The sequence below is a fragment of the Chenopodium album genome, chromosome 19 (assembly GCF_948465745.1).
Source record: "Chenopodium album chromosome 19, dcCheAlbu1.1, whole genome shotgun sequence".
Lineage (NCBI taxonomy): Eukaryota > Viridiplantae > Streptophyta > Magnoliopsida > Caryophyllales > Amaranthaceae > Chenopodium > Chenopodium album.
Genome location: NC_137852.1, coordinates 549,812 through 576,730, shown reverse-complemented (window position 1 = coordinate 576,730; position 26,919 = coordinate 549,812). Strand labels below are relative to the sequence as shown.

The 26,919-nt window shown below is 34.2% G+C and overlaps 3 protein-coding genes and 2 pseudogenes across 5 annotated transcripts; 2 read left to right on the top strand and 3 right to left on the bottom strand.

The window, feature by feature from the left end:
* Positions 1 to 619: 619 nt before the first annotated feature.
* Positions 620 to 1,291, bottom strand: LOC145596048 (uncharacterized). The gene has a single exon (XM_081652479.1). It carries the CDS (start codon positions 1,289 to 1,291, stop codon positions 620 to 622), a length of 672 nt encoding a protein of 223 aa, XP_081508605.1.
* A 5,489-nt stretch (positions 1,292 to 6,780) lies between these two features.
* On the bottom strand, positions 6,781 to 11,818 carry LOC145596044 (uncharacterized; annotated as a pseudogene). The gene is made up of 9 exons (XR_014103067.1): positions 11,590 to 11,818; positions 11,177 to 11,412; positions 8,642 to 8,823; positions 8,266 to 8,550; positions 8,131 to 8,189; positions 7,995 to 8,031; positions 7,808 to 7,879; positions 7,347 to 7,671; positions 6,781 to 7,144 (listed from the first exon to the last, which is right to left on the bottom strand). The product of XR_014103067.1 is annotated as an uncharacterized LOC145596044 (transcript).
* A 1,278-nt stretch (positions 11,819 to 13,096) lies between these two features.
* On the top strand, positions 13,097 to 15,384 carry LOC145594563 (small ribosomal subunit protein uS17). Its single transcript, XM_081650880.1, has 6 exons — positions 13,097 to 13,224; positions 13,318 to 13,358; positions 13,496 to 13,596; positions 14,664 to 14,808; positions 14,884 to 14,973; positions 15,102 to 15,384. Exons 1-6 carry the CDS (start codon positions 13,213 to 13,215, stop codon positions 15,190 to 15,192), a joined length of 480 nt encoding a protein of 159 aa, XP_081507006.1. The 5' UTR covers positions 13,097 to 13,212; the 3' UTR covers positions 15,193 to 15,384.
* Positions 15,385 to 15,924: 540 nt separating this feature from the next.
* LOC145596043 (flotillin-like protein 3 pseudogene) lies at positions 15,925 to 18,048 on the bottom strand (annotated as a pseudogene). The gene is made up of 3 exons (XR_014103066.1): positions 17,516 to 18,048; positions 16,930 to 17,331; positions 15,925 to 16,440 (listed from the first exon to the last, which is right to left on the bottom strand). The product of XR_014103066.1 is annotated as a flotillin-like protein 3 pseudogene (transcript).
* A 1,756-nt stretch (positions 18,049 to 19,804) lies between these two features.
* On the top strand, positions 19,805 to 23,376 carry LOC145594868 (flotillin-like protein 3). The gene is made up of 3 exons (XM_081651213.1): positions 19,805 to 20,332; positions 21,952 to 22,353; positions 22,644 to 23,376. Exons 1-3 carry the CDS (start codon positions 19,805 to 19,807, stop codon positions 23,163 to 23,165), a joined length of 1,452 nt encoding a protein of 483 aa, XP_081507339.1. The 3' UTR covers positions 23,166 to 23,376.
* Positions 23,377 to 26,919: the final 3,543 nt, after the last annotated feature.

Here is a 26,919-nt window from a genome sequence, read left to right as displayed (position 1 = left end):
TGTAAGCAGTAAAAATGTGGTCAAATAATACAGTAAAACAAAAAAGGTAAAAACAAAAGTACCTGAAAATGGAGGCAACGTATAAAAATGACGGCGAGACCAAATCAACGGCGACGACGTGCAAAACGAACATATTGAACGGAATATACGTCGACAAATGGAATTTGCCTCCAATTTTTAACGGCGAACGTAACGGTTACGTCCAATCTCAACGACTGCACACAAAACACACGCACACTCAATACGCGCCGATCAACAAAAACGCAAACGGAAAGATCGATTCAAATTCAATCACCAAAAAAAAAAAAAAAAACAGAAATCAAACTCCTCAAAATTGGTCCAGAACATAGAAATTCTACTTGTATTAAATCTAATTAATGCTTAAAATCGATTAATTAGATTTAAAATATCTATAGAATTTTTTTCTTTTTTTTGCAGGTCCACTGATTATGTACAAGCTACAATGTCCAAATTGTTCAAACATTCAAACCAAAAATCTCCAGATTTTGTCCAGAATCGATATCTTTCTCCATGATCACCATCAGATCTTTGCAAATTTGCAGAAACTCGGCAAAAATGGCGGAAAATTTCAAATTTCAACCAACCTATTGTAACCAAATCAACGAACATCATAATCACCATTACCAGATTTCGACATGAAACGAAGACGGCTAGGACGACGCTGGAAATCGAATCTCCTTTTCTGTTGATGAGACGACGGACGAATCAGAGCCGTTAAAGCACGTTTCACCCAATCACCTTCAACGGTACCGATTCTCACCAGCGAGTTCGTCATCGCAGATCGCCGAAGATTCAGTCGACTTGGCGAGCACGAAACCGAGTGAGAATCGCCGCCGTTTCGAGCAGCGTTTCGATGCATAGAACACCGAAACGAACCAGGATGATTCGTAGGGGAGCACATACACGTCCTCTTTATACTCGCAGGTTTCGAAACGATTTGATCACGTACCGAAACGCGCGAGTTCGGGGAGTGAGAGCGGTGGCTGAGTGAGATACGAAACGGCGCAGTACTCGTCGGAGAGAGATTAACTCTGGTCGGAGACGACGACCGGTGGAACAACGACGATGACAGAGGTGAGGAAGACGACGATGACGCGAAATTCGACGGTAGAGATGAAAAGGAAAACGGATCGGACGGTTGAGATGACGGCAAAGATGAATTTGAAGAAGAGTGAGAAAATCTACGAGGAGGTGAAAGTGAACGTTGAAAGGAAGGGAAAGTTACAGGGAGAACTGGAGCATTGTTGCGTGATTTTGAAGAAGCCGCCATTGATGAAAGCTTGAAGAAAATAGAGGAAGAGAGAGAAAATGGAGGGAAGGGTATTTTGGGAATTTTAGGGCCCCGAGGTGGGGAGATGGTTTGGCAAACTGCGTAATAAGAGATGAAAGGGTTGATTATATAGAAAGTTGGGGTAAGGGTATGATTAGGAAATTTGAGGGTTTATTAGGGGTAGATTAGTAATTAGGAGGTGGACAAAGAAGGAAGTGCGGGTGAGGCAGTGGAGATCTAACGGCTATGATTGAAGTGGGTGTTAATGTGAAGAGTACGGGATTAATGGCGTTTTTTCAACGGGTTCTCGTGGCCTGCTATATTGGTCGACACGTCTCTTATTAATTTATTTTTAGGGATCTTGTTTACAAAATACACTATTCTGATATGTATTTCAGTGTAATATACTCGCACTCCGTATTTCGGTATTTGTATAGCTGTATGTGGTATTCCGTATTAAATTAAGAATTTATGATAAATTTGTATGATCGACCGAGTGATCGATCGCTGGCGATGTTTAATGTTAACTCTGTATTAATGTTAATTGAAGTTCATAATCGATTTATATATACTTTAGAAACGGCGCAGTACTCGTCGGAGAGAGATTAACTCTGGTCGGAGACGACGACCGGTGGAACAACGACGATGACAGAGGTGAGGAAGACGACGATGACGCGAAATTCGACGGTAGAGATGAAAAGGAAAACGGATCGGACGGTTGAGATGACGGCAAAGATGAATTTGAAGAAGAGTGAGAAAATCTACGAGGAGGTGAAAGTGAACGTTGAAAGGAAGGGAAAGTTACAGGGAGAACTGGAGCATTGTTGCGTGATTTTGAAGAAGCCGCCATTGATGAAAGCTTGAAGAAAATAGAGGAAGAGAGAGAAAATGGAGGGAAGGGTATTTTGGGAATTTTAGGGCCCCGAGGTGGGGAGATGGTTTGGCAAACTGCGTAATAAGAGATGAAAGGGTTGATTATATAGAAAGTTGGGGTAAGGGTATGATTAGGAAATTTGAGGGTTTATTAGGGGTAGATTAGTAATTAGGAGGTGGACAAAGAAGGAAGTGCGGGTGAGGCAGTGGAGATCTAACGGCTATGATTGAAGTGGGTGTTAATGTGAAGAGTACGGGATTAATGGCGTTTTTTCAACGGGTTCTCGTGGCCTGCTATATTGGTCGACACGTCTCTTATTAATTTATTTTTAGGGATCTTGTTTACAAAATACACTATTCTGATATGTATTTCAGTGTAATATACTCGCACTCCGTATTTCGGTATTTGTATAGCTGTATGTGGTATTCCGTATTAAATTAAGAATTTATGATAAATTTGTATGATCGACCGAGTGATCGATCGCTGGCGATGTTTAATGTTAACTCTGTATTAATGTTAATTGAAGTTCATAATCGATTTATATATACTTTATCACGCTTTCTCACATAAGAGTTTAAATGGCTTGAAGTGTGGATGTGATATGGATTCCTTCATACCTAGTGCGAAATATTTACATGAAAGTATTTAAGAAGGGGTGTATAAGATTTGAACCTCTTTGTGTCATGCTGGCTCTTAACACCATGTTAAACGAACAACTCAACTTAAACTTAAGTTGATGGTTGAAAGAAAAGCAAGTTAGATTTGTATAAATTATAAGATTGCATGGTAAGTATATTGCAATGGGGGAAGGGCTTTGTAATAAAGAGTACAAAGTTCTTTTTTTTCAACAGTGCTACCTTTGTATATCAATTTTGAAAATCTTGTTTTGTTGTACTTTCATTTTAAGCATCTTTACGTGTTTACCTGAATTGATAGAGTTAACATGTAGTTATAAATCACTGATGTGGAAATTTTTAAACAAGGTGCGTAATGAATATGAAGAGTATTCATTTTTGATAGTTTTGGATCATATTTTGCCAATTTAGATCCTTAGATTAAAACTACCGATTTTAACAAACAATCACAAATCTAGATGTCAAAAAATATGACGTGGACTTGTCAACGATTCCATGGGGATAACTTCATATTGGTAGAGTTTGTAATTCGAGTTCTTAATATTTTGGATCAAACATAATTAGTTTAAACTAGAAACTTCTTTTTCTTACTGTAATTTTTTGGTTGGGATGCTAAGGAACTTTTGATTAAGAGCTTGTTCTCATACGTTGAAGTTCAGTTCAGTTCAGACTTGTTCAGTTCAGCTCTCAATTTCCTTCTCTTATAAAATATTCAGTTCAGTTCAGTTCAGTCAATGAGAACAAGCCGTAAGAAACAAGAAATGAAATAGTTAAACTTTAAATAGGAATAAAAAGCGTCGGTTATACATGACTATCACATATCAGTTAATGACAAAGTGTAGATCGAAGAGTGGATTGACAGATGAGTTTCACCATTTCATACCAATAACGTGATGATGGATGTGAACATGTCTATTGGCTTGAATTATGTCTATGAATGTGACTTGAGCCAATGCACTTAAAGGGGAAGTTGAACATATGCTACGCACAAGACTTTCCTTCAATTTGAGTTGCCCAATGTTTCAAGTCACCCTGATACATTTTAATTTGCAATAGGCCAGGTATTCCGAGGAGTGAATACGGACATACAATTATACATCGTACTATGCGTGAATATTGGGTCTATGTATAAAAGTCAATTTAAAATAGTGTTTATTATTATGCGATTTGGGATGACGATTAACAAAACACAAAGTATGTAGTAAGAGTTGTAAAATTTGTTTTATATTCAAAATATACTTAATAAGTTTTGACAAAAATGTCATATTTGAACGTGCACCATCAACTTTCACATACTTCCTCCGTTTTTTAATACTTGCAACACACCCTTTTTTCATGGTATTTAAGAAAAGTAGGTCTCATGTGATTTAAAACACTTAAAATAGAGGAGAGAGATTGTTAAGAGTATAATTTAATGGGTCGTGAGATTATATAATACTCCCTCCATTTTTAAATACTTGCTCCACTTTTCCGGCCGTTTTTGAATACTTGCTCTATTTTTTTTTTGGAAAGCTTTAACAATATTTAATTCATTTATTACACTTAGTGGACCTAACATGATACTCTCTCTCATCCTATTTTTCCACTACTTTTGCTTTTTATAGTTTTTTATTTTCTCAACTACCCCACTACCTCCATATTTTATTACGGAGTACTTTCTCCAATTTCTCCTACAACTTTGCGCATGGAGAAATAGAGCAAGTATTTAAAAACGGAGGAAGTAAGGGTGATAGTACAACTTTTGACATAAAATACCTTCCAATTATAGTGTATTGCAACTATTATGACATTTCCATTTTAGGGAAGTGTTGCAACCATAAAAAAACAGAGGAAGTATAAAATAGTGCAAGAAGCCAAGAGCCTAGGTATATATACTGATATACACATCTTCTTGAACCATTTCTCATCAAATATTAACTAACACAAATACAAAAATTTATACTCTAGTGAAATAGTAAAAATCAGTTTTAATTTCTAAAAAGACTATACGAGTACAAATAATGAAATAAAGGTCAATAATTCATTATTAGAACCGGTTGAAGTATAATGTAATACCCCGTGTTTTGTTGAGTAGTAAACCGAGAACAATTGATTAATGTCAAAGTAAGGAAATGCACAAATACAGCTGTGGAAATGTTAACTTGAGGTGTTCAAACAATCAAACTCATGCTCCATGTTGACACGACCAATATAATTGACTTTTCTTACAAGATCTAACTAGTATTATTTAATCAATTTAAAATTTGGACAGCTTAAATATCTAGGTGGTTAGGACTATAAATTTTGAACTTGTCAGAAATCTGAAGAAGAATTTTATGTTGAACTTGTCTAAACCACGATCAGTGGCTCATGTAATTTCATTGAATTGATTTTCTTTTTTTTAGAAATTCACAAATAAGATCCCGCTCAATTCATCTTATTTTTGTTGAATTGAAATTATTTTTATTGGACTTAAATAATTTTTACTGAACTTAAAATTATTTTTACTAATTCTATGTTATATTTCTTCTTTTAAAATACTGATTTTTATTAAACTGAAATTATTACTGAGCTAAAATTATTATTATTTTTATTATACTGAGTTGAAATCATTTTACTTGAACTAAAATTATTTTTACTGAAATGAAATTATTTTTTTCTAAATATTTTTTTAAAAGTGAACTAATTAAACAGGTGACGAAATTTGATATCAAAATAATTTTTATTTTTGATATAATTGTTTTCTTATGGTGAGAAAATGCTTCGATCAAATTGAATACTGTAGTAGGGAGTAGATCAGTAGAGAGACTAACCTACAAGTTTACATAAACTTCTTTCTTGAAGTATGAATTGAAAAAATGTTTATTAAATCCAATAAAATTCTAGATTGCCGAGAAATAGGAAGAATAAAACAAGGAAAAGTCATCTTAAAAGAATCCTTAGTGGAGGCCTTGAAATTATAAAATTCATTAGTCATTGCCACAATGCCTTTTCTCACTTGATTAATGTAATATTCTTTTACTCTAGGAGCAATTATACTCCATGTACGATAAGTAAAGGCCTACATAGCTTAATGACCTTCATGAGAGTAATTGTTTGTACAACTATAGTACTTAATGACCTTCATGAGACTAATTGTTTGTACAATTATACTACATAATTCATATACTTTGTATTTGAGTAATCAAATAACTTTCCTCTCAACTTTCTTTTTTAAAATTCCACATTAGGGAGTAAAATTTTTGTGCATGTACTTATTTTGTTTGTATTAAAAGACGCATATTTTGATAAGGAGTATGTGTAGTTAAATGGTTAAGTTTACAAAGATTAATCATATGTCCAATTAAAGAAAAACTAATCGTGTCTTATTATGTGTACATATATATTAAATTATCTAAACTTATACAAAATTTTCATTTTTTAAAATTTCATCAAATCAAATATAGATCAGATCAACATAATAAGTGATTCAAATCCCAAGATATCCTTTTTTAATTGCATATGCACATGTCCATCTGTTAACTTCTTGGCAATACAGTCCATATTATAAGGACTTTAAACACAAAGAAGTGACTTATTAATCTCATTAATTATTTCCTGACATTAGAACTCAATCATTTGGGTACATTTTGAGTAACTATCATATCCAAATGCCCTCCTCTTACACGATTATGTAGTTTACGACCATGTTTGTCCTCCTATTGAGGAGCAGTACACATGCTTATAGTACTCTGTAGAAGATATTTCTTTTTTTTTTTTTGCTTGTTAACACGATTATTATTATGTACTACTTCGTATTTTATATAGAGTAATAAACTAGTATCGTGTCAACATTAGCTGTTTCTTAACACAGTTCGTACTAATTAGATTATTGATACTTGTAGGGTAAATCAAATTTACGGAATACATAGTAAACGAAATGATGACAAAGCTAAAATTCTAAAATTCAGTAATAGCACCAGTATCAGAATTACAGCAAAAATTAGTAATCAATTTACACATTAAGATTTCTTGTAATTACCTTCACTTAAGCGCCTTTTGGTATACAACCTGTGCTTACGTTCTCTACCATAAATCACCCAGAAAATGAGGGACAACATCACTGCAAATGAGACCAAAACCAATCCTGCATACACCCATCTGCTATAGCGCCGAAGACCAGGGCAATGATCGGTGTATATGCTTGTGAAGGTTTCCCTGACAAAAGAGCAGTCCTGTAATGCAACAAGGTCAGGACCATAGTTGTGCAAGCCATAGCTCACATTCACCCGCGGCAATCATTTGGTTGTACATGGCCGGTGTTAAACGGCCTGTAGTAGTGCATACTCCAGTTGGATCAACCTGGCACACATAGTTACCTAAAGCCTGCAGGAAGAAGTGTAGCCAGTGTTATTAGGACTGCAGGGTAGTAGTAGTGTACTGCACCTAGAAACTTTCCTAGCTTGTCGAAATTTCAGGAGTGTTTTGTGAAAGCTTATTTCAAGGCATAATCTGTACAAAGCTAGAGGTAAATAATTTGAGGATTATATGTACAAATAGTTCGAAAAAGGGTTGGTTGGTCTGTTACCTGAGTAGCATTGTTCAAATCAACTTCACCACGAGAGCATTGACGGTCCATTAAATCATGTGTGAATGGGTTGCAAAGAAAAGGCAGTAGAGGGCCAGATTGATTATAGTAAAAGGGTTTGAATTGCACACCAAAATTGATGTTAGAGACATTGGATATAACTGAGTTAACCATGTCCACAAGCTGAGATGTAACCTCCTTGCTTCGCTTCAAGGTTTCCTGTGAAGTAGCAGGGTCGACACAAGGAAGTACTTCATCTAATGCTGTATGAGCCGTTGGGTTCAAAGACCACTGATGCATTGCCAAACAAGTATCTGTGGCCACACTGGTGAGAAACAAACAAGTAAATACGACGAATTTGGTAAGCAAGACGGATACACTAAGGTCAAACAGTATGAGATGTGATAACATAACCACTGAGAATTTTTGAAAGAACATTTGAGTTACAACCAAATACTTACTTGTGGAACAGAAGGAATACGCCGCACAAGATAAGAGTCCCAGTCAATATAATCCATCCAAAAACCACAAGCCTGCAGGATTTCCAATACTCATCTTAAGTGTCACATGAATGTAATGATAGTTGCAGGAGCTAAATTTAGTTAATTGTAAAAATGGTAATATATTCAAGATCTGCTAGTCACTTACGTATACACAAGAACTTGCATACCGAACATTGAGAACACTGAAACAAGAGAAGCGCACAATACAATCAGCATGTTAAGTTCACGAAAGACAGAAGAAAATTCGACATCATAGAAAGCTAATAGCCAAAGTGACTAACAGAATCCTAGAAATGCTAGGAAAAGCATGATGGCAGCAACTATAATGAGAGCGAGCCTCCTGCAAAAACACAAACATTATCAATTCTAGCTGTAAACTTGGTGATTATTTAGTTGTTGTAGGTTCTAGAACTTACACAGAATCTAATACTTCTCGTATGTCATCAGCAGTGTTAGTCGACTGGTGATCCAGGAAGCTAGAAGCAGCAGTGATCTTCATGTCTATGTCGTCAATGTCAGTTTGCACATTAGAAGGCAAGAAAACATTTTGAATTCCTATTTGCTTTGCCGAGGAAAGATAACTGGACACATTGTTGAGCTTCCATTCGGTTATATCAGCTTGACTCACAAGATATTCCAAAGTCGATACAGTACTATGGTGAAACTTTGCTTGTCCGTTATATAAAACAAGACATCCAACACTGAAACAAAATATTATTGACGGATTAAGAATATGTATTGTACTTCGATGTTCTAATGGTACTACTGTTAGAGAGAAAGGGGAGAGCATACACTGCAGCAAGTGTGAAGAGTATAAGAAGTACGAGTGAAAGAATGTAAGCTATACGTGAATAGCCAATGCGCTGCTCCCTTCGACAACAGTGACAGATAGAAATGATCAACAAACACAGCCCAAAGACAAAGAACCAGACTAAGGAGATGATGAACAACGGAGCAGCAGAGTATCCAACACACTGAAATACAACAAAATAAGGAGAATGTTATGAGGTTCGAGCTTCAAAATAAGTTATAATCAGAAACAAAGATGCAACATAATTAGCAGCCAAAATTTTGGCATATAGCCATACATTAAGCTACAATCAAGTCTCTGAAAGACAATGCTGCTGATATTTTCGCTATGCCTTTCTCTTAGCATGTCTTATATTCTCATGAGTTTGATCACAGATTCACAGCTCAAAACCCGACTTTTCATTGAATTAAATAAGTTAAATCATGACATTGGTCGATTTGACACTCTTGGAAGTAGCATACTCATCCCATTTCAACCTCATCTCCTATCTCATTAGCTTGTTGTGAAGTACTAATGTACAAACTACAAAATTACCTTAGAATGCAAATATAAGGGAATAAGTGTTGTCAGTTTGTAAAATAAGGTTGGTTTGTTAAAAATTAAAATCACCATATAGTGCACTCTTTTGCACAAAAATTGTAAAGAACACAAAATGTGATGCTAAAGACTAAAGAGAGTAGCCTTATTGCATAGTACAATGCTAAAATCATGCACGTACTCTATTCGAAATTAGTTGTCACATTAATAATTCAAATTCCATCATCAACGTTACAACTAGCAATTCATTTGCGCTATAGGGCCTAGGGGTGTCCATTCGGTTTTCGGTTTGGATTTAGCCCAAATCCAATTCGATCCGAAATAAATTTCGGTTTTTAGTTTTCAAATCCAATCCGATCCGAATTACTTACCAAATCCGATCCGATCCAATCCGAATTATAATTCAGTTATTTGGATCCAATCCGAGAATCCGAATTAAAATACATTGCTAAATTTTTTTGGGTCTAACGCGATTACAAAAATAAAATTGCAATAATAAAATTCAATTCTTGAAAGTATAGTAGTACATGATTTATACAAGTATTGAAAACATAGGTTTACATTATTAATATTATTATAATCATGAACATAGTTTAACATGATTAATGTTAACAATATTTTTTGAAAAATAACACTTTCATAATTCGGTTATTTCGATTTTTTGGATCCGAACAAGGCCAATCCGATCCGATCCGAAAATCCGAATTTTCAAAAAAATTCAATCCGATCCGATTCAATTTAAAGTTCGGATCCGATCCGAATTGATAATTCGGTTTGGATTTCGGTTTTTATCCGAATAATGGACACCCCTAATAGGGCCCGGGCCTTTGGAGGGTACTTTAACGAATCAAACATGACATGAACTTGGTGACAAAGTTCTTCAAATGATCAGTGTACTAATTTTAGGATCTGTTCAAAACTTTCCAATTTCCCTAAAGTATGCCACAAATTTTGTGACAGGTTGTATTCAACCAGTAGTTTCAGTCAAATTTCTGGTCCCACCATTAATCCTTTTCCCCTCTTTTCCTCTCCCTAATCAATGTAATGTATTATGTATGTGGATTATCTTCACTACATAAAATATGATTAATGAAGATGGGGTGATTAAACTAATGTTTAGCTGGAAATTATGAAGATATTTTTAGGAGTTATGCACAATACCTAAAGTGTGCAGCATTGGGCCCAAATCCATAAAGATAGAGACCCATTTCGATCATAAAGTTCAAAGTAATAAGTGCATTTCTAATTTACAATCATAATCATAATTTTGCCACTAGGAAATAGGAATAGCGATGTACACATTTTGAGACCATGTTAGCAGCTTAGGTACTATTTGTAGACGTGTAGCACTACCTCATAAACCTTGCAATATTTATGAAGTCATCACCCCTAGTTTTATGCACTAATAAAAGATGAAAAAGTAAAATTTGACAATTTAATCATGGCTTAACCTTGTGTCCTCTATCCTTAAGGAGTTAAGGACATATTGGTTCATTAAGGGCATATTGGTATTTTGCCTAATGTAAGAATGTTATATGCCCAAAATTTACTAGTTAGTACTCAATTGGTACATCTTTGCCTAATGTTACATTGTTGAATGCCTAACTCTTTATGCAAAGAAACCTTTTCTAATACAAAGTAAATGTTTTTCACAAGTTAATCAACTTGTCGTTCATTTCCATATCACAATCATTAATCAGTAAAGAAACCCCGTTTAACATACTTTCACACATAGTTTCGATTATGTAACTAGCTAATTGAGTCACCTAATAAAATAAAAACTCAAAGGACAAACATATCCTAGACTTCTCTTTATTTTACCTTCATGCTAAGTTGCTAACCAAGTTATCATTCCTAAATCCTAATTTATACGTTCTAAGTGTTTCTTTTACCCTCCAAAAAAAAAAAAATCCAAAATAAACACATGAATAATAAAATGGATAAAACAAGAAAAAAGAAGATAAGAAGTAAGAACTTACAGCCCAGTAATGGCGGTCAGATATATTCCAACCACCATTGTAATACTTAAAACCATCTAAAGGATCCTTTCTATGTGTTCTTCTTGGTGCCAATGTCATCAACGAACTTTCTCCTCCGTAACCGCCGTAACCACCATAACCACCGTACCCTTCTCCCACTCCTCCACCAATACTCGGCCCCTCCGAAATTCCCCTTTCACCCCCATTATTTGTATTATTTCCTTCACTTTCCCACCCTGAAAATTCAAACAACAAAATGTTAATGTAAGGGGTAAAATGGTAAAAACGATAACTAACTATAAGTCTGGTATAAGACGGTCTGACCAACCATGTATTAGACACACGACGAAAGGATATTATTGTACGTGGTTGGATTGTGAGACCGTCTAATACAAGAATTTATGAGATGGTACCTGGAGAAGGAGGGAGTGAAGCGGGAGTAGCAACTCCAACTACAAGTGTTAAAGTGAACAAGTATAGTAATGTAGGTAGGAGATGAATTGAAGGGCCTACTTTACTACTATTACTACTTCTACTTGTGCAGTGGTTTTGCATTATGAGTGTTTTTTGAGCAGAGAAATGGTGAGAGGAGAAACAATGGGGATTGGAGGAAAGGGATTGTAGAGTAGTGAAGAGTGAAGTGTGAAGTGTGAAGTGTGAAGTGATAGTGACTAGATAGTGTCAAGGTTAGGACTAGAGGGTGAGGATTGAGGAAACATCTACCCCACCACCAACAAAGAATTTTTAGTTTTACTCAAATGCCCTTTTTCGATTTTATTTGTGCTATTGAAGTGGTTTTTTAGGGTGTGTTCTACTCATTTTATTACATTATAAAAAAATAGAAATAAGTTAGAGAAGTATAAAACAAAATACAATTTGGTAAGTTTAATTGTATAAGTAAATAAAGTTCACGTTATCTTAAATAATTTGAATAATTTCTTGCGTTCATCTAATAATTTGTTGATGATTGTTAGGCGATTAAATATGATGAAATTAGAATTGTTTAACCACCTTTTAAAACTATTAACTATATAATATATATGTGTTTGAAGCTTACAAGTTGGGGGCACTAGTTATTTACATGAATGTTTTGCTGATTAGTTGTTTACTTGCAATTTAATAAGTTTTCGGGCAAAAATAATGGGAGTATAAATAATGATTATGATGTAAAAGTTGCTAAAACCTATCGAAAAGTAGTCATGTATTGAACATATTTCTCAAGGGCTATAAATAATTAGGTGTATTATATTCAAAGTCACACAATTAATACAATAATATTCATATAGATATACACTTGTAAATCTATTCTTCATAATTGATTTTGGGAAGTGATAACAAATTTCGTTTATACTAACCCTTTAGTCCCTTTTACATTCGACTATGTAAAAACAAAATAACTAAACTAATGGGTTTATTCACAATTGATTATGTTCTTGATACATGCATTCCATTCAATAACATAACACTTTGAATCTTGATATATGTATTTCATTCAATAAATTAACACCTTGATAAATGCATTATTCACAATCCAATTAATTAAAAACAAGGGCATTTTGGAGAGCAATGGTGATGGAAAGTTACAAATTTGTAGCCAAAAAAATTGAAAACTGGACCTCAGAAGAATTGTGGGGTCCAAAAAGTTGAAAAACCAATAAGACAAGCTTTTTATAGGGCTCAACCTTCAAGAAAATCATGATTTTTTGTCTTTGTTGACTCCAATCAAAATCCTTTTACATTTAGCAAGAAACAACACAACAAGATTCAGCCCATTAGCCCAAAAAATAACCGGGCTTTAAATCTAAAAGCCCAAACAAATATCTGGGCTTTACATTCAAGAGCCCAAATAATAAACCCAAAATAGAACTAAGGATATTTCGGTAATTAAAAACAATTAGGGCTTCTTCAGTCGGCTTACTATATAACTAAAATTTCTTTCATTTCCACTGCTTTCAAGCTGTATTAGTATTAGGGTTTCTGTGAGTGTGCCGTAACGATTTTCTCTCTCCTCGGAAAGCTTCTGCAAAACCCTAACAATGGCGGAACAGGTTTTTCTCTCTCCTCTATCTATTTCTTCATAATGCTGTGTTAAAATCCTTGAATTCAATGGATTATTAAATTTTTTTATTTTTTTTTGGTAGACGGAGAAGGCTTTTTTGAAGCAGCCTAAGGTGTTCCTTTCGTAAGTGATCATCGATTTTTCTGTAATTTTCTGTTGAATTTGAGCTGTGATTTGTTTGAATTTGATTTTATTGAGGTTGAATTTGATTTTATTGAGGTTGAATTTGATTGAAAATGGTGATTTGTGGAAATCTGTAGGTCGAACAAGTCTGGTAAAGGAAAGAGACCTGGAAAGGGAGGTAACAGGTTCTGGAAGAGCATTGGTTTGGGATTCAAGACTCCTCGTGATGCCATTGAAGGTATAATCTCTGATTTTTTGATGAATTTTGTTGAAATAAGCTAGTTATGTGTATTTGTATAGTTCTATTGATCAATGCTACAAAATGTATGAATTGATGAACAATTATTTCTTGTTAAATGACTTGAATTAGTGTTTGAGTTTTAGAGTACTGGATAACTGTTGATGTAAGGCGTGCTTTAGTTTGCTGTATTTCGGTTTAGTGTGAGATACTGAATTAAATTTCGAGGAGATTGAATCAATAGTTTGATCTTTCAAGTTTGGGATCATTTGTTTTTGATTCAATGTTGTTTGTGCTTGTCCTAGTTGATTTGTGGAATTCAAATCTTTTGTTATTTTGAAGTTTTCAAATTTGGATGATACTATGTGCTATGGTATCTGATTAAGGTGGATTAAGGCTTTGATTGATTGAATATGTGCGTGTCTGATTTAAGTTATAGGAATTCTTAGTGGCTTAACTTACATGCACTGCCTGCTTTAAAGAGTGTTCTTTTCCAACTCGTGTCTATGTTCGGTGTCATTAGTGTTTATGATAGTCTTATATTGTGATAAATCGTGTCATGTCATTCCTCATTCGTATCTGTTTTTTACTTGAAAGAGTTTCAGTTTCTAATTGGAAAATACCAAGCATTTATAAAATGCTGATTCTTATTTCTGTTTATAGTTATTTGTATTGCTTGATTGATCACTATCTAGATATTTTGTGAGTCTAAATAGTAGACTATGCGCCTTAAAAAATAAATTTATTTGATCCATGTCCTGTTGATTTGATATCTCTGTCTTTAAGTGAATGTTGAGCTTAATAAATGTAAAATTATAAAACGAGTACGTTAAATTTCCAAGTCATATAACGAAATATATTTAAGGCCAATGCTCATTCTTTTTTCCCCCCCTTAATATGCTGTTTCCAAAGGCATAATGCTTTTGTAGAGTCGAGTCAAGTTTTGTTAAAACGCTGTTTCTAAAGGCATAATGCTTTTTTAGAGTCAAGTCGAGTCAAGTATCGACTCCATACTATTTTATGGAACACAGTGTTCAATGCAGCTCACATACTTTACCTTTGTGTAGGAACATACATCGACAAGAAATGCCCATTTACAGGCAACGTTTCTATCAGAGGTCGTATCCTTGCTGGTACCTGCCACAGTGCCAAGATGCAGAGAACCATAATTGTTCGTCGCAACTATCTTCATTATATCAAGAAGTACCAAAGGTTGGTCATAGTTAGCTTCTTTATCTTTGAATTTTCTTTTTCAAATTTTCACTGATTAAGCTTTATTATCCTTAGATATGAGAAGAGGCACTCCAACATCCCTGCCCATGTTTCACCTTGTTTTCGTGTGAGGGAAGGTGACCATGTGATCATTGGCCAATGCAGGTCTGTTAATACTTTTTTCTCTGAACCGTGTCAAATTTTGCTTGTGGTCTGAATCATTAGACGTGTTGCTCTTATTTGATTACATGGGTTTGTATTGAATGTATCCCTTGTACTGGTCTACCTTGCAGGCCTATCTCAAAGACAGTGAGATTCAATGTCTTGAAGGTCATCCCCGCTGGTGCTGCTACTGGTGGCAAGAAGGCTTTCACTGGTCTGTAAACCAAATTTTGATCACATTCTACTCTTTAGAAGTTGAGAAAGCAGTCAGAAGAAACCTTTTTCATGTATTAGAAGTGTTTCTATGATTGATTTTAGAGTATGTTTTTATCAACTCAGTTCCTTAAATCTGATTTTGTCGGCTAATTTGTTTTTTCATCGTTTATAAATTATTGGCACCCTTTTTTGCTTGAGCTTTCTCATCGTACTTCAATTTCAATTGATTCCATGCTAATATTCTAGCCGATAGATCTTTAGCTGGTATAAGGTGTATGGATATTCTACTTGTGTCTGGTAGCTGTTGGTTGATGCAACATTCCCACCTTATCCAATTTTGGTTCAGTTACATTTTGAGACTATATATCTTTGGGTTGTAATCTTATGATTCGAATAAGCAGAGGTAAATCTATGGTATCTTAATTCTATTCATCCTATGGCTCCTATCATATCAAAAATAAGTCAAAAACAGAATCTGAACCACATTTCTGGTTAAATGTAAACCTTAACTCAAACACGGAATGCCATGTTTTTAGTTCCCTGAATTTTATATTTCAATTTAGATGCATATGCTGATTGCATAATTTTGGTGACAAAAACTCATTGAAATGATACAATAAAACGCTTAAGTCTAAACCACTCAACACCAAAACTTCTAGTCACAAACTTTACGAGTAGCAAATAAATCTAGAATAGCATAAATACATGGCAATATGGAATAAAATCATCTCAATCATATCATTCATATGTATGACCAGTGTCCTTGAGTGAGCCCAACCATGCAGGTGGAACCATCCCAGTTTGTTCTTGAACTGTCTTGAACAGTGGCGGCAAAGTCTGATAGATATTAGCGACCTCTGCCATTGCCGTACCTCCGGCTGTCTTATCATTCGATCCCTCACTATTTGTCCACACACTTATCTTAGGTTGCAAGCCCTTGATACCCTCAGCATTAATTTTAGCAATGTCTTGAAACATGCCATTGTTAATCATCATATAGTCCCTTAGAGCTGCGTAATTGCCCCCAAGTGCCTCTAATAAGGTACGTAAATAGGTGCCTTGTGCTTGTGCAAGTGCTAGAATTCCTTCTGCCTCCTTTTGCTTTGCATAAAGGTCAGCATCAGCTGCTTGTTGACGAGAGTAAAATGCTGCCTGAGCAAGTGCCTTTTGTGCTTCTGCCTCCTTTTCTTTCTTGAATAGTGTTGCTTCCGCTGCTTTTTGCTGTTGGTATAACTCCCAATTTGCTTCTTGTACCTATTTTCACATTTTGACAATAGTTTTAGTTTATGTTGGTGGACCAAAGGGGTCATTATAGGTATACAAGTCATGTCAAAAGTTCTGCATTGTAATGAGAATATGAGATAGAGGAAATATTGTAAATTTATAAGGAGCGGTATTCAAGTGTAATATTTTGTATATTCGTCTCAATACTCAAAGGCTATTTGTATTAGATTGCTATAACTATATGCATTTGTGCAATAGAATACTTTCTTGTGCAATGTAAACTATTGATGACATATTGATTACATAGCTACACAAACATCTATCTTGGATATCTATATTGCAATCTTAGATAAACTAGGTTATTGTCATACTTTAAAAGTTAATGAATATCAAAGATAAATGACCAATTTTGACTGTATTTGAATTACTTTCTCCTTATTGTCTAATTATAATTAAGATAAGTTGTACTACGTATAATTAGTAATTGTATTTGTAAAGTTGTGATACTATTATACTAACCTTTGTTTCATACTCAACACTAGCTTTACTCAAAAACTCAGCCTTCAATTTTTCAGTTTGAGTCAAAGCATTCATCCTCTCAACTTCTCTTTGCAACTCAGCTTCTCTAAGTTTGACTGCTTTATCAGCTTCCACCTCAGCAACCTGTGTTTCTTTAGTCCAACTAGCCTGCTTTGTTGCCAACTCAGCATTTGCTTCTGCCACCTCAGCCAACCTTTCATTCTCATATATTTGCACCTCTGCCTTCACCTTTATCTCTTCCTTCTGTGCTCCTCCTTTCCTTTGCACTGATATTATCCTCGTTTCTGCATCAATCTTTGATGCGTACTGCAACGTTTCTCCATCCCTCAACTTCGATCCTATCTCACCCTTCTTTCTTGCTTCTGCAACATCAATCTTGGCCTAGTGTACATGTCAAAAGATGCATTAAAAGTTAGTACTCAATGAATAATGATGTTACAAGTGTTAAATATGAAAGCGTCTATTTGTAAAATCACATTGTATACGAAGTATGTACTTGATTATGAGAGGTTTAAATTGAACAACATAATACAATGATTGGATATAAAAAAAAAAATGTTGAAACCTGATTGGCAGCCTCCATTTGAGTCTTTTGGCCCAAATAAGATAAGTACTCATGGCCAGGAATATCCACCAATTGCTTGATATTTGCATTATAAATGAGCAATCCAAATTGATTAAGTTCAAGCTGCACCTTTTCAAAGACCTCCTGCTTAAACTTCTTAGCCCCACTAAAAACCTCCTCCATGGTCATGGAAGCAGCAAGTACTCGTGTCTCACCCTCGATCACACCTTGGACAAGCTCCTCCACATGGTGCGAGTGTTTGTCATGAGGAGCAATGAGTTTGGCATACTTCATGAGGGAATCATCATTGTCGGCTCTAGGCCCTATGGTAAACACTGCTGGCAGGATGAATGGCAGCTTCTCTGAGCTCATGGCTTGCACCTCGAAGGTGTAGTTGACCGGTGAAATGTCGAATTTGGTGCATGATTGCCCTGGTAGAACCCATGCCTTCTTGGCTAGCTTTATATCCGAAATTCCTGCCCCGGTTACTACTAAATATTCTGATGCACTCGCTATATAGAAAAACATTTTGTGTTTTTTCTTACACACAAATTAAATTCTTGATGTATAATGGCAAAATTTTTTAATGCTGATCATCAAGGTGTAACAATTTGGACTAATCTGAGATTAGCTATAAGATACACGAATCAAGACCAAATTGTTGTACGACCTTACAAATGCAGGATGATTTATGACTGGTAACAATGTTTTTTTTGATAACATGTATGGAACAAGGAATTGAATTTATCAAAACTTGTTATTTGCAAGTAGAAAATTAAAAGAATTTTCTTTAGAGAAACAAATTTCGATTAAACATATATTGTAGACTTTGACTGAATAATATGAAATTATTGAATAATCATAGCTATAGACTTTGACTAAATGAAATTATTAAAATAATAATCCACCGGCAATTACATTGTTTGTGCATCGCCTATTTGATCATTTCGTTAGAAGACGAAAGGTAACTTCTGTGTAGGCAGACAATACTTGCATATAATATACGAAGTACTTAGCAATTTTGTACATTATTAAATATCGAATCTTCTTTATTTTCTAATAAACGTTCGTTGAACGTGAGAAATGTTTACAAGTTGATGTTATGCGCAAGAACTTGGAATGTTAATCGAAACGTATACTTTGACGAATACTAGAATATACTACGTATAATAAGTGGGTTATTATTTAGATTGATCATCGCCGAAGTATAATAGTGGCCTAATGAGAAAAGAGAAACTAATCACGTAATTACTCTTTTACTTGGTCAACCACATTTTGTAACATCTAGAACTATGTGTGAATGTGTGATGCCTTAAAGTTTTAAGTCCTTGATATAGATTACGGGAAGTATGAGTAAATACATCTCTCCTAGCTGGGACTATTATTGAAGGCAAACACATAACATAGTTGGAATTATTAGATACCGAGTAATAAACATTTGTTAGGAGTAATTAATTTCCTGAGTTACTTATCTTCTTTTTCTTTTCATTTTAACTATTTTTTGGTTTAAAAATAATGAAATTAATTAATGTTAGGCACTTAGGTCACTAATGACTACCATACATTTGTGATGATCTATTTAACCCCACTATTTATGTAGACATACTACTATTTGTCAAAGTATATAATTCGATTAATATAATTCCAAGTTCTTGCGCATTACGTCAAGTGATCTTAGAGAAGACTTGTTAGTTCTTACAGGAGATCATATTAAAAAACAACTCCATATGCATATAGAATATTTCAAATTGTATGTATATGCTACAAATAACAATCTAATTCATACAATCGCCCACGACGTTCGACGTTTGAAAATGAGCTACGACAATGAAGATTTAGTATCCTTGTATATATAATTCCTAACAAAGCTATGATTATCATTTTCTAACGAATGAAATAATCAAACAAATGCACAACCAAAGTATGGTGGTTCCCTGAATAGTTAAGCTTAGTCAAAGTCTACCATACCACAAATGATTAAATGAATTTGAAACTCCAAAGTAAATTGTTTTGTAATTTCTACTTGCAAATTTAATAATATTGAAAAAGTATGAAACTTTACAAGCATATTAGACTTTCGTACAAGCATATTCCTTGATATAAATCACCCGGCTTGATCTTCTAAGAATGTACAATAGGTTGGTTCTCATTCGACTTTCGTACATCAGATCGATCAAATTTGCTCGAATTAGTCCAACTTGTTGCACCTCATTGTTGATCTTTACAAAAATTTTCTACCTTATTGAGACCTCTTAAATTATATATCAAGTATCTTTGAGTTAGAATAAGATGAGGTTCAAAATAGCGAGTGCATCAGAATACTTAGTAGTAACCGGGGTTGGAATCACGGATATAAAGCTAGCCAAGAAGGCTTGGATATTACCAGGGCAGTCATGCACCAAATTCGACATCTCACCGGTCAACTACACCTTCGAGGTACAAGCCATGAGTTCGGAAAAGCTGCCTTTTATCCTTCCTGCAGTGTTTACCATAGGGCCTAGGGTCGACGATGATGTTAGCCTTATCAAGTATGCCAAGCTTATTGCTCCTCATGACAAGCGCTCCCACCATGTGGAGGAGCTTGTCCAAGGTGTGATCGAGGGTGAGACACGAGTACTTGTCGCCTCCATGACCATGGAGGAGGTTTTTAGTGGTGCTAAGAAGTTTAAGGAGGAAGTCTTTGAAAAGGTGCAGCTTGAGCTTAATCAATTTGGACTGCTAATTTATAATGCAAATATCAAACAATTGGTAGATATTCCTGGCCATGAATACTTTTCTTATTTGGGCCAAAAGACCCAAATGGAGGCTGCTAATCAGGTTTGGAGATTTTTTTTTATATATATTTATTATTAGCTCGATTCTGTCACTAGTACATGTCTATAAGCTGGTCTTCGTGTTATTATGTTGTTCAAACCTTTCATAATCATATTAAGATGTAACATGACTTAATAGACGCGTTAATATATTTGTGCCAAATTGTTAGTTTAGATGAACTACTACGAGAGGGGGGGTGAATAGTAGTAGGTTCCAATCGCGGAACTTAAGCGGAAATAAACAATAAAAACATAAAGAAAACTTAAGCACACAGCAAGTTTACGAGGAAACCATCCAGCGCCTAAATGGAAGTAAAACCTCGGCCCTATTGGGACTTATAAACAACTTCCACTATAATAGGCAACTCTCCTAGTACAACCTATTACATAGACCTTTGCTTCGCAAGTTCCTCTTAAGACACTTGCTGATTGACAGGAACCTATCCTATCAGACCTAAGACAAACTCAGGCACCTTTTTCGACCCAAGACACACTCAGGTTCCTTTCTCGACCTAAGACACACTCAGGTTCCTTTTTCCCACTTGCAACCCAAGACAGACTCGGGGTGACTGACTACCACTCGAATTTTAGAGAATTCAAACTCATACACTTGTGTGAATTTAAGAGAATCCACAATCTCACCCCAAAACCAATTACAACTCAAAGACACACTCTAACACATAAATGGAAAGCTACACATGAAACCCGAAATCAAAATGATAAAGCTTAAACCTTTTGGCAAACTTACTCTTAAGCACTAAGTGGTTTTCACGCTTAAAACTCTCACTTTGCTAAGCTGAAATACTTCTATATTTATAGGAGTTCCTCAGCTTCTCAAACTAGGGTTTTCGCAAACAAGATAGATCAAACACAAATCTGATCTTATCTTCTTTAAAACCGAATCCAAACAGATTTAAATTCGTTTTTATAAAAACCAAATTTTATCAAATTCGTTTTTGTTAAAAGATAAGATTTTATAAAAAAGATAAAACCAAGTTAAACCAGATTTTATAAGATAAAACTCATTAAGTACTTTTTTATAAAATTCATAATTATCTTTTACGAATTAGTTAGTTTGCCAAGCTTTATCTGATTTCTAATAAGTTCCAGGCATATCTATCATTTATATGTTTACATCATCCTACGAAAACAAACTTATCTTTTACACAACTATAAGTTATGAAGTCCATCTTCTTCGGTTGATATCTTGATCTTTGTGTTGATCCTTGATTGTTGAGGCTTGCCCCAGCATTACACCAGAACCAGGTCGTTACACCCGTTTTGAAGTTCCTGTTGAGAAACTTCGGGAAGTTCCATTGCTGGAACTCTTCTTCTGTTCTTTACTTGTCCTCATGGATCTTCCAAAGTTCCTTTGTTCCAGTTCCTACTTCAGCCCTCTACGCTTACTGAACCTGCCAACATCACAACACTAGAAAATCCTTATTAAAAGGAAGTTTGCTCAATTCTTAGTATCATCATCAAAACCTCATAAGGGTCAACACAAATCTTTTTTTTTTTTTTTTTTTTTGACACAAAATAAAAATATTTATTCTCTACTAGGCAACATTTGTAACATATTTGAGTAGTACTAACAATTTATTTTGTAACATGTTTTAACACTAGGCCAAGATCGACGTTGCAGAAGCAAGGAAGAAGGGAGAGATAGGATCAAAGCTGAGAGACGGAGAAACTCTGCAAAATGCGTCGAAAATCGATGCGGAAACGAAGATAATATCAGTGCAAAGAAGTGGAGGAGCAAAGAAAGAAGAGATAAAGGTGAAGGCAGAGGTGCAAATATATGAATTTGAAAGATTGGCTGAGGTGGCAGAAGCAAATGCTGAGTTGGCAACAAAAAAGGCTAGTTGGACTAAAGAAACACAGGTTGCTGAGGTGGAAGCTGATAAAGCAGTCAAACTTAGAGAAGCAGAGTTGCAAACAGAGGTTGAGAGGATGAATGCTTTGACTCAAACTGAAAAATTGAAAGCTGAATTTTTGAGTAAAGCTAGTGTTGAGTATGAAACTAAGGTTAGTACTACTTCATACAATTTATCTTAATTATAACTCGCAAATATAGTCATAATTGGTCATCTAATTTTGACATTTATGAAGTTTTTAACAAATATATAGACAATAACCTATTTTAACAAAGATTACATATTGATATCCAACACACTCATTTAATCTCAATCACTAATATGTATGTATAATATTGTACAAGAAAATCGAACTTACTATTTCACAAATGCATACTAGTATACTAAAAAAATATTGTAAAAGCAAACTGAAACAAAATGATAAATGTGAAAACAAAAAAGGTACAAGAAGCAAACTGGGAGTTATACCAACAACAAAAAGGAGCAGAAGCAACTCTATTCAAGAAAGAAAAGGAGGCTGAAGCCCAAAAAAAACTTGCCGAAGCAACATTTTACTCCCGTCAACAAGCGGCTGATGCCGAACTTTATGCAAAGCAAAAGGAGGCAGAAGGTATACTTGCACTTGCACAAGCACAAGGCACTTACGTACGTACCTTATTAGAGGCACTTGGGGGCAATTACGTCGCACTAAGGGACTATATGATGATTAACAACGGCATGTTTCAAGACATTGCTAAAATTAATGCTGAGGGTATCAAGGGCTTGCAGCCTAAGATTAGTGTGTGGACAAATGGAGGTAATGTTGGCGAGGGTTCGAGTGGTGGCACGGCAATGGCAGAGGTCGCAAATATTTATCGGACTTTGCCACCTTTATTCAAGACAGTTCAAGAACAAACTGGGATGGTTCCGCCTGCATGGTTGGGCTCACTTAAGGACAACAATAATGGTCGTATATACGATTGAGGTTTTACTTCAAATTTCTATGGATGAATAATGCAAGCTATTGTAAATTGATTTTTTTTTTTTTTAGGAACCGTTAATTGGGAAATATTATTAAAGCATTGTAAATTGAATTTGTTTAAGCATGTATTGATGATTATGATTGTTATTTGCACCCAAAAAAAATGATTTTGATTGTTATAAAACAGATAGGTTGGACTTGCACTTTTGGATAAAGCCCATAAAGGTGGAGTTGGGCTGTTTAATTGTAAGGGTTTGAATTTATCCTATTCCTAGGCAGTTAAAAAGTCCTCCTCTAAGTTTTGTCTCTTAATTCTTTTAAAGAAAGTTTTGTTTCCTATATAAAGGTGTGATAGTGTCAAACACGGTAAAAAAAAAAAAAAAAAACAAATTACACATCACAATAAGTAGCGAAGTACTCTTAAGTCTTAGCTCAAGAAACTCTAATAAGTACGGCATTGGTTTCTTTTCCTTGTTGGTTTGGTAGAGTTAAAAAACAATTCATGAAAAGACATCTATCAACCACACCAAACCAACAAGGAAAAGAAATCAATGCCGTACCTATTAGAGTTATTTGATAATTCATATAACCCCGTGGTTACATGAAGTTTTATACTGCTTGCATTGAATAAGTGTCGTGATTATTGATAAATTGGATTAAATTACTCGAATTGGATTCTTTGTGACTAGGAGCCTTTAGGGTCAGTATGATGATTGTGGCCTGAATTGTAACACCCCTAAATCTCCCTCTACGGAAATACTAGCATAATACGTATAATTATACCGTAGAGATAGACTTGGGCGTGTTACCGCCGCTTGATTACGCAAGGCTACTCAAAATACTTAACTCAATAACAAAAACTTGCAGCGGAAACTCAACTTTCTTTAATTAATACTTATGAAAATAGTAACATTGTTATGAGTACTCAAAATAAACACAAGACCAACATTCCTAAACTAGGTGAAGCAAATCCCGGGACTGCCATATGCTCATTCATGACTCCACCTGAAAATATTCAACACTGCTTACCATTACGGTAAACAGGGCGAACCAAAACAAATAGGAAATACGGATTAGCAAAATATGCTATGTACGATAAGTGCAAGATAATGTAAACTCAATTTATTTGCAAACATGCTTTTAAAACCAATTCCAATAAATAATCCAATAATTCCAAAACTCATGATTCAAAACCAATTTCAATGATTCAACATATAAAATAATTGATAAACCAATTCCTTTAAAAATCCAATTCCTTTTTGAACCAATTTCTTTAAATCTAATTCCTCACCCAAGTGTGCACACCCCCCAAGCTAGTCTCCTTATATTACAAGGCTATTCTTGAGGAAAGACTAGGTCATACAAAGTCCATAGTCTTATCAATAAACCAAATCCGCATAGTGGGATTACCAACATACTTATAAAGCATTAATAATAATATTTCAATGGCTCAATAATAAATCCTTTTAATATCCAATAATTCCAACATAATTCAAACTCCTTCCACATACTTTCAAATCAAAACCTTTTAAATAAATACTTGAGAATAAAATCTCATATTAATACTTTTCAAAATCAATAACTCTTCCTTGAAAAAAAACCTTTTATTTAATTCAATAAACTTTTCAAATCAATTCCTTTAAACATGATAAGTAATTCGATCAAACCATTCAAAACATGATTTAAAAATCAATAATTCAAAATACTTTTATCAATACCTCCAAACATAATTTATTTCAAAATCATAATTCAAATCAATTTAATTTCATCACCAATCAAATCATATAAAACATGTTATTCAAACCAATCACTTTCAAAGGTATTTAGCCACCTAACGTACCTTGATCCTTGCTTAGTAAACACACCAAAAGAACCTCAAGAATCTTGATAGAACACACCCTACAAATAAATATAACTTTAATCAATATAAGGTTAACAAATAATTAAAAACCCCCAACTATATGTACATGAACCTTTTTAATTAATTTCTCATAAACATCATTAAAATATGATTTTATATAATTAAAACTACTCATAATAATTTTTATAAATCCCCCATAATAATAATAATAATAATAATAATAATAATAATAATAATAATAATAATAATTGAATAAGAGAAGAGAAGAAGAAAAGATAAGAAACCAAGGAAAAGAGAAGAATCGGATTTGCGTAGGAAATACTAGGCAGAACTTGCAGAGGCTATAAATCCTTTGATATAACTCCGAATTGGGTGATTCTTGAGCCTAACCTCAAGGATTTTTCGAGAGGAACAATCTTCTGTGAAACGTTAATACCCCAAAAACTGACCAGAAGTGCCCGAAAATTGGCTTCAAAGATAAACGGGATGATTTGTGTAAAATTGAGGAGAAGAAAAGAAGAGAATTGGTGTGAAGAATGTGAGAGGTATGAAGGGGTATTTATAGGCTAGTATGAGCATGAATTATAGTAGGAAAATGTAGGAAGAATTATGGTAATTAGGGTTTAAGAGATTACTTGGAGAAGTGAATAAAGAATTAAGGAAAGTTTGGATATTAAGGTGATTGTATATACTTGAATATGGAATGTATGTATGTCATGAAAAATAATAAGGAAATTAGAATTACTTGGGGAATAATCAAGAGGAACAAAAGGCAAGAGAATATGATGATTGGATACTAAAAAGATGGAGAATTAGAATTAAGGAAAATAGAAGATTCCCCTACTAGTATTTAGGAAGATTTTGCTCGGTTTAAGGAATAAAAATAATTGTGTAAATAATATAGAATAATTAAATAAATAATTAATTAATTAAAATACCAATTATTCACCAATAATTAACTAAGAAAATCATTTTTTTCTATACATAGAAAATCCAAATTTCCTAGCTAAATAAATGGGAATTTTCGACCATAATAATTAATTTATAAAATATTATTTTTCTTAAATTAAAATATCCGAAATATGTAAATAATCCGGTTTTTAAAATAAGATAAATGGATAATAAATCTTATCCAAAATAATGATTAGTTTTCAAAATGCTTTTGGCGCCAAAATTCAAATATTATTTTGGCTCCAAATAATAAATTTACTAAAATACCCTTTTTATAAAATAATTCCTAATTAATTAATTTGGAAGATACGTATGAAAATACGGGGTATTACATGAATAGCGCCTGTAAATTAGTACAGCGAAGGAGGAGACCAAGTTGATCGTGTTCTCTAGATTCCACAACAACGGGGTGAGCCGCCGGAGCTTCTAATTCCCAATTTCAAGACAAAACGGGGTTTAAAAGGACCGTTAACCTTGGTCTAACGTCCCAATTATGTGCCATATCAGCTCCAAACCATGAAAACATTAAAATATTGAAAGATGCTTCAATAATAACGAAAATGGCATCATATTAACGAAATATGTTAACATGGCATATTAACTGGGGCGGGCTCGGTACTATTATGTGTTACTAAATATAATTATATTTTATTTTTTTATTATCAATTTTGTTTTTGGAAATTTTTTAAATGAGAACTCCGAAACATACTTCCTTCGTTCTTTGGGAAAAAATTGTACTATTTTCTTATTTAAAACATATGACCCACTATCCATTAAAAAAAAAAGCATATGACCCACTAAGGGTCTGTTCATATTTACTGAACTGAGCTGAACTGAACTGAACTGATTAGAGCTGAACTGAACTGAACTGAACTGATTGGAACTGAACTGAACTGAATTGAGCTGAAATGAATATTTTATGTGAGAGGGAAATTAAGAGCTGA